A 16,301-nucleotide genomic window follows, 5' to 3' on the forward strand; every position below is an offset into this window, starting at 1 on the left:
GGTGACAGCAGCGGGGTGATCTCCGAGGTCTGTGCCGAGGAGGGGATGAGAGAAGGAAGGGGCTGCACGGTGTGATGTGTTTCTCATTGCTGGCCTGCCTGTGCAGTGCCTGTTGGGAGCATGCTGGCATGCAGTAACATAGGAGAGGCTATCCTAAGAGATTTCAAAGCTATCAGAAAGCCAAAGGCTATCTGGAGTAGGTGTTTATTTCTTGTGGTTTGGATAGGCTTACTGTCGTGTCCACGTCCAGAAGTCAGCGAGCATGGGAATGAGTGTTCCCAGATTGCCAGCCAACACTTCAAAGAGTTTGAGCTTTTTCTGAGGTGAACAGAGACTTCAAAAAATAAAAATAAATTTTAAAAATCTCCCAAAACAACAACAAAAAACCCAACAAAGAATACATCTCCACACTTCAGTTTCATCCTCTATATTTATAGCTAGAATGCATCAAAATTGTCGTACTGAGCTGAGATCAAACTCTCTTGTTGAAATGCTGATGTATAGCTGGCTTTGGTGTTCTAACAGATTCTGCTTCTACGGTCTCTACTTACCACTTGCTAAGGCCTCGTACTAGTATGAATGATTAATTGCCAAGGATTAGCTTTTAGCTGCTTTTGTACACAGTTTGTATACAGTTGTTGCTATTTATTAAATGTGCGATATCTAATCCAGTGTTTAGTGCTTACAAAGAGAAGAACCATCTGCGCTTGAGATTAAAACACTTCATTCACTTTGTGCCAAAGCCCTCACCAAGGGCTCCATGCTCTGCTGTAGTTAGAGGAAAACCCTTGGGAGCCCAGGCTTGGGAAGGGTGGGCCCGCGTGTGGACGTGTCCCTGCATCAAAGCCCTTCTGTCTGATACAAAGTCCACCTGCCGAACACGGAGATAAGTGTGGGCATGATGGAGAGCAGAGAAGCTGATCAGGAAAACGAGAGACTTTACCAGAATAAAGGACTAAGAACTAGGAAGGTGCTGAGAGCTTGGAGGGATCCTGCAGAGATGTTTCCCACAACCCGCAGGCTTCATATGTCTCTTTTGCAATAAGAGGGGTGCTGATATTCAATTTCCTTGCAGGCTACTTGCAAGGAATAAACCATTAACAGCTGTAATCCCTTGTGTGAGCCCAGGGCTTTGTCATCAGTGCAATATATGCCACCAAAGCTGCTCTTATATCAGGCTGTAAGTGTACGGGCAAACTCTGGGGCTGTGCAGCCCGGGCAAAGGCTGCACCCACGGTGCAGGAAGATTTGTCTCCCTAAAGGAGTACATCTCCCCCAGCTTGTGAGGCAGAAAAGTGCCTCAGCATAAATTTTGTGCCCTTGTTCCAAGTGTGAATGGAAAAAAAAACCTCTGAGACCCACTGGAGAAACCTCCCATCACCTGCAGAAGGAGCCCAGGTGCAGCGGTCCCAATAAGCTGAAGTCAGCCCTTAGGAGCAGCCTCCTGAAATGCTCAGACACTCGGGCAGCGGGGCCCTGCTGGCGTCAAACATATTAAACAGGTAGAGGATATTGCCACTGCCTTTATCTATAGGGATTTATTGTTCCTGCAGACTTCCCTGTCTCTTCGTAATGCCATTAGCGTGGCTGATGCTGGTAACCGGATTTGCCACTTCTCCTAACACATTTATGGAAAAAATGTTAAACAGGTCGCCATTCTTGCAGACAAAACATCACTTGAGCTCTGTTCTAATTTCCTCGCTATGTGGCAACCTGGTATGGTATCAATGACTAGGTAAATCTCCCTGCAGCAAAACTAATTATACCTTTTGGTGAGAAAGCAGCAGTGGAACTGGTTTAGTCTTCCAAAAAATTCCACACTATAATATGCAGGACTAATGTGCCTCAGATTTGAAAAGGATTAATATCAATTATTCTAATGCATATTCATGAGAGGAAGACTGGTTTAGCAATCAGGCTAATAGTTTTTGCTTAATTACATTTGGTTGATTTCATGCTATCTTGGCACATTCCTGATTGAATTTAACCATTAAAAAAAACCCAAAAAACCAACCCTCCCACAACTACTCCAACAAACTCCAACACTTTAAGGTCAGCATCCCCTGTAAATAGCGCCTGAGGCTGAGCAGACTGCTCGGGACAGTGGGAGTTGATCACGAGCATTTTCTCTCCCTGGTGCAGGGTAAAATCACAAAAGCATCTTGAAGAGCAGTTCCCAGGCATTCACCAGTGCTGAGGGTTAAGGCATTCATTTTGTTTTATTTTTTATTTTTCTGAATCCAAACCATTGTCTACTTGAATGCAAGACAGATAGCAGGAATGGGAGATGTACCTGAAAGGGGAGCACCAAGCTGGAGGGAAGGTTTTGCCTGGGTAGGTGCTCTGGAGCCTGATAACAGCTAATGACTCGTTGTGGTGCAGAGGGTTGAAGAGCGGGTGGGATGTTCTGTGCATTGGGGGGGGTCACCATTAGGGTCTGTCTCTGTAGTTGTCTTCCAGGGAAAGACCAGGCTGTGCAACATCACACCGCCTTTCCAACTTCTGTGCTCCAAGAACTGCATTTTGCATGGCATAAAGGGTGGGAATGTCTGAGCATGATGAAGAATGTAGTGGGTCAGGCAAGAGGGCTGGGAAGGGTGATGGTAGGAGCGCTCGCGAGGGAGACCCCGGGGTCAGGCTGGCAGGGAGCTGGGGAGAGCAGGGGCTGCCACGGCTGGAGCCCTCCTTGGGAGCGTATATCATCTTCTGGCGTGCGAGGCCTCAGCAGAGCATGCTGCCACGGCATGAGGATGGCAGTAAGGTTCATCTGCATGGATGTGCAGGGAGGACATGCAAACAGTTTGGGTCTGTCGGGTGCTGTCAGGGCTGGATAACTCGCAGTGCTTTCTACCTCCTCCCCGCCAGCGGCGCAGGGGGACGGGGAATGGGGGTTGTGGTCAGTTCATCACACGCTGTATCTGCCGCTCCTTCCTCCCCAGGGGAGGACTCCTCATGCTCTGCCCCTGCTCCGGCGTGGGTCCCTCCCACGGCAGACAGTCCTCCACGAACTGCTCCAACGTGGGTCCTTCCCACGGGCTGCAGTTCTTCACCACCTGCTCCAGCGTGGGTCCCTTCCATGGGGTGCAGCCCTTCAGGAACGACTGCTCCAGCGTGGGTCCCCTGCGGGGTCACGAGCCCTGCCAGCAAACCTGCTCCAGCCTGGGCTCCTCTCTCCACGGGGCCACAGGTCCTGCCAGGAGCCTGCTCCAGCGCGGGCTTCCCACGGGGTCACAGCCTCCTTCGGGCATCCCCCTGCTCCGGCGTGGGGTCCTCCCTGGGCTGCAGGTGGATCTCTGCTCCACCATGGACCCCCACGGGCTGCAGGGCACAGCCTGCCTCACCATGGGCTTCCCCAGGGGCTGCGGGGGAATCTATGCTCCGGCGCCTGGAGCAGCTCCTCCCCTCCTTCTGCACTGACCTGGGTGTCTGCAGGGCTGTTCCTCTTACATATTCTCACTCCTCTCTTCTGACTGCTACTGGTGTTGCACAGGGTTTTTTTCCCTCTTTTAAATGTGTCATCACAGAGGCGCTACCACCATTGCTGATGGGCTCAGCCTTGGCCAGCAGTGGGTCCGTCTTGCAGCCGGCTGGCATCGGCTCTGTCGGACATGGGGGAAGCTTCTGGCAGCTTCTCACAGAAGCCACCCCGTAGCCCCCCACTACCAAAACCTTGCTACGCAGACGCAATACAGTGGGGTTGCAGTCTTCCTGGGCAGAAGGCAAGGCCAGGAGCAAAATGGGAAACCTGAGCTTTCGTGTGCCATGCATTTGTTTTCTTTTTTTGATTTTCCCCATGCTAGCAGCAGCAGAAATAGGAGAGGTGCTCCTCTCCCATCCTCTCTTGAGCACTATCGCTGCACTGATGTCTAAAGGCAGTGCCTGCTTTTGAAGTTTGCCTTTTCAGTATTTTCATTCATTTATCATTTTCTTCTCCAGCGCACCATTTGCATCTGGGCTTTGCTTAGAAGGAAGACTGACACCATTTATCATTTAATGTGGCTTGATAGCTCTCTGACAACTAAACATGTTCTTAACAGCATTAAGGAATTTACAGGCAGCCATGCCTGAAGGCTACTTTTCTGCCCACTTTAGCTTAGTCAGCAGCAGTTGTAGCTGCAGCTCTCTGGGTGCCTGTAGGCAAACGAAACATTGACATATAATCAGCAGAAGTATTGTATCCCCTTTTAAACCAAATAGACTTACTCTCTCAACAGATAAAATGATTGCGGCTATAACTGAAATCAAATAATTAACCATTATTCAATCTGTGCTTTTCCAGGCAATGTCAAAATTAAGATCTTGTGTATTTCCAAAGTAAAAATATAAATGGTTTTATCTTCATTTTGTTTTTATGGATTTTATACTATGCAGTAGTGCTTACAGAAGAGCAGAGGAGTTTACATTCTCACAGACTGTGGACACGGTCTCTGGGGGCACCGCGGGGATGTGAGTGAGCTGGCGTGTGCAGGGTCCTACCCCTCCAGAGGACAGAGCTCCTGGTGCGAAGGGTCTCAAGGACCCCCCTGGGGCAGGATGCAGAAGTGGCATGTAAAGTCCTAGACCAGGGAAGACTCTTAAGCGTGGATTTATATTCCACGGGAATCAGTGGGACTTAAGGATTTTGGAGATTCAAGGCAGTACTTTGCATCTTAACATCCTTCCACATGAAAAAGCAGATTACAGTCTCTCTGTATTTCCCTTGAAATCCTGTCCCCAAGTTTGGCCTCAGCTTCTTGTCATGATCCAAGAAGCAAGTGTTACCTTTCATCATGGCCTCAGCATTTTCTAGAAAAAACATCCTGCAAGCCCAATGGTCAGAATCATGACATCAGAAGTGACCACGTTCTGCAAACTCTTTTAGTTAATGAATAAATAGGCATTTTCTAGTGAAGAGGTGTTTCCTAAAACAAGTCCCTGTCAATAAATACCATAGACATGTATAGCTGCCATAAGCAGGAGACGTTATTCCCGTGCAGAACGAAGCGGGGAGGAGATTAAGGAACTCTCCATCTGTTTCTGCGCTGTGCAGCCCGTGGGATATCGCTCAAAATACACTGTGCTCTCTGTTTCTGAGAGCCTGGGAAGGCAGAGGCTGGCATAGGCATGGCGGGCTGGAGCTGGACAGTCTGACTCAAAGTATATTGTTTGCTTGGGGAAGTAGGGGGCTGCAGGAAAAATCCCTTAGTAAATGGAGCATATGAATGAAGCCTGGTCCTGATGCCAAGTTTATTCTGCAGGCCTTGATGGAGCTAAAAAAGCGCATTAGACAAAACCATTATTGAACTTCTTGATTACATAACAATTTCCTCATCGTATTTCCAAGAATATTGAATCTATATTCAAACACCCTCCTACTCTCTCCCACACACCACCCCTTCTCCTTGCTATATCGGCTTCATTACTGAGTATGAAGACAGAAAAAGTATAGGGCATGTTGCCATGAGCAGATAAATCTCAGATGCTTACACTGAGATTTTAGAGCCATCTATGGGATTTCGACAGCCAATTCTCATCAATTTTAATGGCCTTGAAAGTCTCCGGTCTTATGCCTTGACCTTAGTTAGGGTCTTTAGCAGTGCAAAGAACAGATAATCGAGCAATATCAAGTATCACCAAACCTAAATGCTGGGTTAGTCCCTGCTGCCTAAAACTTACCCCGCTCTGTGCTGTCTGGGGGTGGCACGCACAGTTTTGCTGCCCACAGACTGCTGCTACCACAAGCTCAAGAGAGAGGCGGGAAATTTCTGGACAGGCTGGCTTCTTTGCGGGAGCCCTCTTTCCCCAGGGATGAGCACAGACCTTGCCAACACAAAGGAGGAATCCCTGGGGCCGCTCTCACCCAGCCAGCAGGATCAGGCCCGGTGCAGGTGGCTGTCTCCTGAAAGGTGTCTGGTAGAGGCTGCCTGCCTAGTTTTTGGGGGGATTTTGGGGGAGATGGGGATTAATGGCTTGCAAGCATGGCACATCCATCGTGCCTCAGGAAGCAGCAGTTGCACACAAACTGGCTACACTTACTCACGTAATCAGCTTGCTTGTCTCATTTGCATGTGTAATAACCAGCATGGATGTACAATCATGCTAATCACTTCAAGGCAACTGCTTTAAATTCATTCAAAATCTTGCCCTGCCTGTCCTTGGGTTATTTAGCTTTCACAAAGGAACCATAGCAGCAATCCAGAGATTCACTCAATAAAAATCTTTGTGAAACAGTCAATTTAGTGGAGGAGAAGGTTTTTTCTGGAATCCTGCCCATACCTACTGAGACTTGCTCTACAAGCCGGTGCTGTCATTAGGAGCTCATCCAATCCCCTCTGCAAGACACCTAGAAAAGTACCTGATGGGAATTTCACAATTTGTGGTGTGTTGCTACAGGTGAAATGTAAGAGTAAATCCAGAAGCAAGGAGGAAGGGAACTACACGGCTTCTCTCATGCGATCTGTTGGCAGAAATGGTCTGAAAACTCTGCAGGGAAAAACTAGTCTTAAACCCTGTCAGCTTTATGAGTGGTTTAAGGAGTGCCTGTGATGCTCTGTTGTGGATACCCACCCGGTAAGACCTGGCCTGTCAGGGCTCCTGTCGTTAGCTCTAACGGAGCCCACGTGAGGACACTGGAGATCAGCTCTCATGGATGTGGCACCAGAAGTACATGGATTCCCTCAGCCGCTCCTGCCACTGTCCTCAGGCCGGTCATTTCAGCCTTTTGTGCCTCCCAGTCTTTTTCTGATGCTTCCACATTTTAGGCTGCAAGCTTTTCCATTATTTTAGCTATGTGTTTTATAGGATCTACTGCAGACATGGGGCATCCAAGTCAGAAGCTCTGGATGTGCCTGCAGTGATATTGGAGGTGCCTTCCCCAGCCCCCTTAACAAGTCAACATATGTCAGATAAGGCAGCAGCAAGACCTAGGAGCGGGGTACAGCACTCACAAAATCTAACAGGCCCCCAACGCTTAACTTTGACATCCCTGTTCCTCCTGCAAGTCCAAGCCTGCGCTCTAGGGACCTTTCTGTGCTTGACCCTGTTCAGCCTCAGCTCTTTGACTGCCAGCCCAAAATTTTTCACCAGCACAAGGCCGTGTTGTGTGTTTTTTAATGAGTCATGAAAACTAGTGCTACAGCAGGAGGCCCTCTCCCCATGTTTGCTTCCATTTCAAGCAGCTGACTCGGCAGCGAGGGTTTGGGTCAGTGCTCTGGAGCAGGGACAACGGGCACTTTTTTCCAGTGACCGCTTGCCTAAGCAGCTGGAGCCTCATTCACTGCAGAGGGATCATTCCTGCTCAAGTCCGAATTCGTCCCATTGGCTTTTCTTGTTAAAGAGAAGTGAACCTGGAAGAGGAAGGAGGAAAGGCCAGGAATCAAATGAAAAAGCTGCCTGCCACAGAGCATCTCTAGAGGAGTTCTTGGTGGTAAAAATGTCTTTCCTTCAGCTTTCTGTCTCTCATTACTGACAGTGGAAAATATGAAAGCTGCCAAGCTAGAGGTTCAGTCTGGCCAAGATAGGAAACCTTATTACACAGACAGAAGGTGATTTCTATAATCTGAAATCCCAGACTTGTAAACACATTAGGACAGAGCCCTGCACCACTGAATGCGGTGTTAATGCCTGACAGCAGCAGCTGGATCCAGTTTTCTGTGGACAACTGCTCCTTGGGTGGTTTTTGCTGGATGGAGGATGCTACCAGGACAAGGTATGCTTTAGAGAAGGAGAAGGATCCTCTAAACCCCACTGGAGATATTTCGTCTCCCATTTTTTTGTACTTTCCAACTGAAAAGTGCTTTGAATACCTGAGGACAGTCAACTCGCATTTAGAAGTTTTTCTTAGCCTGACAAGATTCCCAAAGATGTATGAGTGCAGTAGATCAGTAAGGGGGAAAATCTGTATCTTAGGAGCACACGTGACATCTTGCTGCAACTTGCAGGAGAAATGATAAATGTCTCTCTCTGTTTATTGCTTAGCTCCATGGCTAAAGCTGCTAAACCAAAAACAAATTTTACCCTCAGATCTCCTAGTTTTCAAATTTATGTTCATCTGGCATTGCCTTGATCTTCAAAGCTGGAAGGTATATCAAAGGAAACAGAAGGTTTGACACCAATTACTGCTGCTGGATGCCATCCACTGAATAAAGATGGAGTGTTAATATTTACACTGAAAGTGAAGGAGATAAAACACACTAGGTACATCTAAGTCTACAAATAAGCCCTTCTGTGTGTAGTGGGCAGAGATAAACCCAAGCAAAAACATTGAAATTACCATTGAAAACATCCCAAACACCTTCAGAATTCTTGGGCTGTAAACAAAGAAATGACAGCAAAAACACTGAAAGAGCCTTCTAGGAAAGCAGATCAGACTGCCCGCTTCTCAGGGGTATTACCTAGTCTTCAGGAGATGGTCTTTTGAAACAACCAACCATGCAGAAGTAGGTAACATCTAAATTTCTCCCCACTTCACCATGAGACAGTTGACTTTTCCATTTTATTCTCTTGAGTTTGAAGCCATCAGTTCAAGCACTTTTCCCTGCGTCCCTCTCTACTTCTCTTCATCCCATGCTTCTTCCTGCTTTTTTGCACCTCTCAAGTCTTTCCCGCAGCTTCTTTGGCTCATTGGCCTGAGAAGTCTCTAACAAGGCAAACCCCTCATTGCACGAGTTGTTGTGGGGTTGTCTGTATTTCAGCAGCAAATTTATGGAAAAGGAGGGCAGTGAGGAGGCGGCGAAAGGTGCATTAACACTGTGAGGAGGGTGCACAGCACAGCATAGCTAACAACAAACATTCTTTTAGGCAACCTTTTTAAAAAAGAAAAGGAATCTTCCCAGCATTTTTCCTGGTAACAATTTAGTAACTGAAAGTGAGGCTATTCTAAAATTCCCGGTACTAGAACATTGCATAGGAGGCCATTTGCACAGTTCACTTCTTCCATTTAATCCAATTTAGACAATGAAACCAGAGTGTTTAATGGAGCTAATTTTTATTTCTAGTCAAATCTCATTCTTCAGATTAAATTACTAGGTCTGCAGTGATATGTACAAATCAAAGTTATATAGTACATTTTAGTGAGTTAAGACGTAAATTATTTTATTACAATGATTTGGAAGGGATTTTCTTAACAGCAAGTGCATTTTAAAACACTTGTTGAAATCAAAATTTCGAAATTGAAACTCTTGCCTTAAATTTGGATTTTTTGAAGGTATATGGGCTTTTCTTCTAAAGCCATAACTTAAGCTTGCTATATGAATCTAATTCAACTGAAGCGTCCAGCCTTTGCAGACCATTTCTGCCTTTCAGCTTTGGAGAAGAGGCGAGGCTCTTCTTGAGAAGACCACAGTGTTTCTGAACTGTATTGCATCTGCCTGTTTCTGCTACAGCAGCAAGGCTTGTTCCACTGTAGTGCCTGCCCATTTAGGGATAAATGTTCAGAAGTCGGATATTTCCTGACTGTTAGGATGTCTGTGCTGGGCTTGGCTGAAGGTAAATCCTGCAAGAATTTCTTTTTCCAGTGCCTGAGGTGGTAACTGTGGATATTCTGGTATTGTGAGGCTGGCTGAGAAAGGTCACCGTGAGGAAACCTAAAATCTAGTTATATGGGCAAGGAAGGAACGTGCCAGATTTGCAATTCATGATGCAGAACTCTTGTCATACGTTTTATAATTCATTGCTTAATATTGTGTATCTAGTCATCATGCGCATACGTTGCAATTGATTTCATGCTGCTTTTCTATCAAGCAGGAGAAAAGCGAGCATAAGGGACCAGCTTACACTGAAATGAATACATAAAACATTAGTCACATATACGTGTATTTTGAAATCATTGCTGTATTTTGGCAGTAACCTAAGAAACTAGATATAATCCCACCCAATTAACAAACTAGAGAAAGAATTCACTAGTAGAAAAAAAAACATTCCTCAAATTGTCTGTCAGCTCTAAAACTTCCTTAAAATGACTTTAAAAGAAGATATAATTAGGGAAACTGGAAAGTATAGCATTAATGTCTATATAAAACAGGTATGGAAGGACAGCCTGCCTACACCATCTGAAAGCTGAAAATACACTAATCTAGCACTTCACGCTTTCCGGCTCTGCATAGAGTCGGTGGCCCAGGATCTGATCAGATTTATGTGGGTTTTTAGAGAGGCTGCTCCCTGCAGACCCTTCTCCTCTCATTGCACTCTTTAGCCCCAGAGCTTGTTTCTGATAATGGATGAGGTCTCCAGCGGTTGGACCTGCCCTGCCTTGACTGCCTCAGTGCTGTGCAGTTTGGTTTGCCCGGATGAGTTTGCTCTTTCCCCTGGTTGCGATGAGGAGCTAGGATGGCCAGTCGGTCGCGTGCAGAGTAGCTCAGAGCTCAAAATGTTTTAGAAAGCTTGGTAAAGTTTTCATGTATTTCACAACCATCAAGTTTCAAATTAGAGATGAGTCATTAAAAAAGAGTATATTACTTGTACATTTATATGTAGTAGAATTGTACACACATCTCTGTAATTAGCCATAGGCACCAAAATTACAGATGTAACTGTCATTAAGTGGAGAACATCGCTCTGATCGAATCTTGCATTCACACTTGCGTTCCTTCTTGCTTAGATTTCAGAGCCTGTTGTCCAGATGGGCTTTGTTGGGCACCTAATTAGTAGTTAATCAAAAGCTCCTGCTGTGAACTGCTTCACAGCCCTCCTGGCATCCTAGCTGCTTGGTACGTGTTCCCTGACTATACAGAGATGAAGGCACAGGAGTTGAAGTAGATGATGCTTTATCTCCTTTATGCATCTGACATAACTGAAGCAGCTTCCAAAATAAAACCACCTCAGGATGCATTGGTTATCTGGCTTCTGTGTACTAAGAGCAAAATTAGCCTTGAAATGTGTAAGTGGAAATACAGCCATGCGTTAATGGCAATGATAGATAGCGTAATATATTCTGAGATGAACTCACTGTTTTCTCTTTCCTTTCCAGATTTTGGCAATCATTTCCATCATGTTTATTGTACTATCTACAATTGCCTTGTCCCTTAACACACTTCCTGAACTACAAGGCGTGGATGAATTTGGGCAGACCACAGATAATCCCCAACTTGCCCACGTGGAAGCGGTGTGCATTGCATGGTTTACAATGGAATACCTCTTGCGGTTCCTATCCTCGCCTAAGAAATGGAAGTTTTTCAAAGGCCCACTGAATGCTATTGATTTGCTAGCTATCTTACCGTACTATGTCACTATCTTCCTCACAGAATCCAATAAAAGTGTACTTCAGTTCCAAAATGTACGACGAGTGGTCCAAATATTTCGGATTATGAGGATACTCCGGATTCTAAAGCTTGCCCGGCACTCAACGGGTTTACAGTCCTTGGGGTTTACACTGAGGAGGAGTTACAATGAGCTTGGATTACTCATCTTGTTTTTGGCCATGGGCATTATGATCTTTTCCAGTTTAGTGTTTTTTGCAGAAAAGGATGAGGATGATACAAAATTCAAGAGCATCCCAGCTTCTTTCTGGTGGGCAACAATCACCATGACAACAGTAGGCTATGGAGACATCTACCCCAAAACACTTTTAGGTAAAATAGTAGGAGGACTGTGCTGCATTGCTGGAGTGCTGGTGATTGCTCTTCCCATCCCAATTATTGTCAATAACTTCTCTGAGTTCTACAAAGAGCAGAAGAGGCAGGAGAAAGCCATTAAGCGCAGGGAAGCTCTTGAAAGAGCAAAAAGGAACGGCAGTATTGTTTCCATGAACATGAAGGATGCGTTTGCCCGTAGTATAGAACTCATGGACATTGTGGTTGAAAAGAATGGAGAAAGCATAGCCAAAAAGGATAAAGTTCAGGACAATCATTTGTCTCCCAGCAAATGGAAATGGACCAAGAGAACACTCTCTGAAACTAGCTCTAGTAAATCTTTTGAAACTAAGGAACAAGGATCTCCAGAAAAAGCCAGGTCGTCTTCAAGTCCCCAGCACCTGAATGTCCAACAGCTAGAGGACATGTACAACAAAATGGCAAAGACTCAGTCCCAGCCAAACCTTAATACTAAAGAGTCAAGTCAACCTGGGAAGCAAAAGGAAGAGCTAGAAATGGAAACCCTTCCTGGCCCTATGGTGCCCTTGCTGACGACTCGCACTGATGGGATCATTGACATGAGGAGCATGTCCAGCATCGACAGCTTCATAAGTTGCGCGGCGGAGTTCCCTGACTCTGGGAGGTTTTCCCACAGCCCGCTCGCTACCCTTCCCTGCAAAGGTGGCATTAACGTGATTCAGGAGCAGAGCAGGCCAGAGGGGAGCGGTGCCAGATTTGTGGAAACGAACCCAAGTTCCGAAGGCAGCCACCGTTCTGCTTTTTTCATAGAAAGTCCCAAAAGCTCCATAAAGGCCAGTAACCCTTTAAAACTAAGATCTCTGAAAGTCAACTTCATGGAAGAGGACACCAGCACATTAGTACCAGCATCAAATGTACTGAGAATATATCCAGACCCTCTCAAGAGCAGGGGAGCTGCTGCTGCTTCCACAGATAATTCCTTACTCTCTGACAGATCTCTCATGAGCCCAGAAACCTCGATCTACACAACCGCGAGTGCGCGAACACCCCCAAAGTCACCAGAGACGCAGACAGCCATAGCTTTCAACTTCCACGATGCCGGTATACACAAATACATAGATGCTGACACTGATGATGAAGGTCAGCTGCTTTATGATACAAGTCCGCCCGGAAATGTGAGTCCCAAGTACAATGTTACAAACAGTGGCTATCTAAAGCAAAAGGATAATGTTTATAGAACAGAGAAGAACCATCTAGAAGCTGCTGCTTTACCCACCTCCCCTAAGCTGATAGGGCAAAACTGCATTTACTCTATGGAAGGTATCACTGGAAGAACCCAGGGCAATCAGGAGACTGTCAGACTAGAAAATCACATTTCCCCAGAAGTCCATGTATTACCAGGCAGCGGAGGACATGCTAACACACATGATCAAAGCATCTGAGATGGGCTCCAAAAGAACTTGCGGAAAGTTTACAGGAATGTCTTTACAGTCAACACAAAAAAAAGAGCTTCTGCATGGCATGAACTTGGCTGAAACAAGCCACATGTTTCTAAAAGTCTGGGGGAGGTCCAGTGTGGGTTTGTGAAAATGTCCTTCTCTGAAACAACTCTAAAGACGTTGCCCACATCAGTCAAAAATAAGGACTGCAAATCATGATCACACATTGATCTCCTTTCATGTTGTCCAGTGAAGCCAATGTGACCAAATATCCATCCATTCCCCTTGAACGCTAGAGCTCCTTTTGGAAATATTAACATCTGATTTGCATTAGTTCCATAAAGGATGCCAAGGCAGCCAGATTTGAACTCTGGAATAAATTGCTGGGGTTGGTATAAAGCTATCAAAAACACAATGCTCACTGCTTCAGGGCAGCTGTTCCCCATCTACAGCTTTCTCTGATGGATATTATGTCTAAAGGTAACAGGGAACACTTGCATTATTGGGAAATCCAAGCGAAAACCATTTAAAACAAATAACGGTCTAGAGAAACCAATTATTAAAATGCTCTGTGTGTGTTTAACAATACGATATCCTGTAGGACCTGACGTTTTCTTTTGAAATATCAGCAGGGTGAGTTGCACCACTTGTATCTAATTCCAAACATCCCCTAGGACATAGTGAAACTTGCACTTACCCTCTGCTAAAAATCAATACCTGCCCCAGGGCCAGCGCGTGGCCCTCAGGGGACCCACAGCCCACGCTGGGAAGGTGTGAAGGAGCCATGCAGAAGCAGGAATCTCTGGAGGCATCGCAGCCAGACCCCCTTCCCGGTGCCGGGGAGCGTAGGGCTGGAAGGAGAGCTCAGCTCTCGCCCTACCCCTCCGCGGAAGGGAGATGCTCGCTGCCCTGCCCCGTGGGGACGGCCGAGTGCGGCGGCGGCGCTGACGCTGCGGCTGGCCCCTGCGGCACGTGCCGGGGGTACCGGGACGGCTCCCCGGGCCTCCCCTTCCCGCCCGCACGCCGACTTGAGGCATCAGCCAAAGTCTCGCCCTTGGCGTAAGAGAGGAACCGGTCGGTCTGAAGCTTTTTGCGCCCGAGCGGCGCGGTGAAAGATATGCAAGCGTTACATAAATATGCAAAAAGAGGGATTCGTTAGCGACCCGCCCCGGGCCTGGCTGTGCTCTCTCTCGCGAGGAGGTCGGGCAGGAGAGGCTCCTGCAAAGCTGCGGCACGAAGCAGCTGCGAGAGACAGGAGAATCAGGCCTGACGTTTTAATAACATCCAGTCATTTTTAAACGAAACAAGAAAAAAAAAAAAGAAAAAAAAAGATCTGACCATTTTAAATGAACAGAACTAGCAGCCACCAGCCTAGGTTTTTAAAATATTATTGTTTCAATAAAGTTATGTCAAATTGTGTAGGAAATAATTTGTCTTTGGTTTTTAATCTCGGGGGGGAAAAGCACTTTACGTTGACTTTTTGTTGTTGTTGTTGCGATGCTGGAGTAGGATAGCAGAGTGTAACAATCAAGCACTTTAACCAAGCACTATTTTAATTTGTGCCTCCTGTCGTGACCGTGATTTGTTACACGCCTGTAGCAAGTCACAGCCTGTCCTGTGATAACTGTGATGGTAATCTTTTATGTTGTTCTCTGTTTCTACTGTAAAACTCAACTGTAAATAACTCTGTCAATAAGCGTTTCCTGACCTATTTCTGAGTACCTGCCGGGGCGTGTAACAATCTGCATGCAGCAGGTCCGGGGACGTGCTGAGACACGGGACGCGGGAGCGGAGGCGCACAGGCGGGAGGAAGACCCCGAGCCGCTCGAGTCCGCTGCGTTTTGTTCCTTCCTATTGTAAAAAAAAAGCCGTTGGTTAGTCCTGAATGTAAATGTCTGTCCGTCCACGCTGTACAGTACTTCTGTCTGTAATCCGTAATAGTGAATGCAGCATGTACGGACAAAAGCAATAAGCACATATATGTTTTAGGAACTATCATGGGTTACGATGATAGCTTTGTTAGGTCTCTCCTTGGCACAAAACTGTACACGTGTTGGAGTTAACTCTGCTCTGCTCAGCCGACCCCATCCCCGGGCGGTGGGACGCAGCCCGAGGTACCCGCTCAGACGTCGCCCTTGCGTCCCAGCAAGGCGAGACCCTGGGGGAGGCGCGAGTAAGACCTGAGCCACCACCTCACGAATTAGCCCGCCGGCAGCGAAAGAGACCTCGTGCCATGCAAAGAGTGACGCGGGAGGTACGCAAGACAAGTTCGAGGCACCTATGCGTACAAACGATACTCTCCAGAGTATTTACGCAGGGCCAATTCCTGAGGTTCGTTAGCTTTTACTCTGCCTTCGCTCAGCCAAAACCACCGTGGCTCTGAGTGGGCTCTTTGCCTGGTGAAGGACTTTAGGATTTGGCCATAGTAAATACAAGTGTACTTAGAGGAACCGATGTGTTGCTGAGATATTAGTTAAGATTGAGTCGTCACGAAAAAGTAAAGTGACTTTCCAGCAGTTAAGCTTTAAATACTGATTTATTCTGTGGCTTTCTGAGGCCATAGAGCGGCAACGAGAAATTTTAAAGAGAACAGTCTTAACATAATCTCTATGTTTCAGTGATCATTCATGTCTGCCATCAGCACAAATGTAAAAAGAAGAAAAATCAGGGATTTTTTTTTTTTTTTATAAAGTAAGTAATAGCGATTTCCAAGTTAAATATTTTTAGAGCTGATGCTTTCATGTGGAAAAAAAGTCATATTTTACATATCACAAAAGTGAACGTATTTAAATATAGCCATATAGTGTAGTATTTACCACACTCTCATCCAAATTGATGTATTTGGTTTATAGATGGCACTGACAAAAATGTATAGATCAACAATTCTATCATTTTTTAACCGATAATCAACTGGTGCAACTCTCCTTGTAACCAAAGGCCCTCTGTCTGCCTTGTGTGATCACTCACGACACACACCTTATATCATCTATTTAGTCCTACCTTTAAAGTAGCATTTTATTGAGTCACTTTTGAAAGCCAAATTCAAAAGTATCATTAAAAATCTACCTTTTAAGTCTGAATAGCCAAAGTCCTATAGATTTCTTATAGAAAGCAAATAATTTAAAATTAAGCATATAATATGCTTGAAGAGCATTTCTTTCTTATTTGTGTATGAAGATGTAGCTCTCATTTTGTGCCCAGTTAAAAAGGAAGTATGTTTAATTTATTTTAATGAAATAAAGTCTGAATATGAAGTATGTATCTATATATGTGTGTGTCTGCATAATACACATATATATATAATGTAAGCACTGGGAAATCTACTCTAACATAAAGC

General features: G+C 45.8%; 1 protein-coding gene across 1 annotated transcript in view; it reads left to right on the top strand.

Moving 5' to 3' along the window:
* The window catches only part of KCNB1 (potassium voltage-gated channel subfamily B member 1), a gene marked incomplete at both ends in the record, with an annotated part of 125,881 nt that extends 112,914 nt beyond the window's left edge, over window positions 1–12,967 (top strand). The window contains one exon of the mRNA XM_082325595.1: window positions 10,946–12,967. Within this exon, the coding sequence (XP_082181721.1) occupies window positions 10,946–12,967 (2,022 nt within the window). The remainder of the gene's footprint in view (window positions 1–10,945) is intronic.
* Between the last annotated feature and the right edge of the window lie 3,334 nt (window positions 12,968–16,301).

Source organism: Platalea leucorodia (genome assembly GCF_965183815.1).
Source record: "Platalea leucorodia genome assembly, chromosome: 13".
Lineage (NCBI taxonomy): Eukaryota > Metazoa > Chordata > Aves > Pelecaniformes > Threskiornithidae > Platalea > Platalea leucorodia.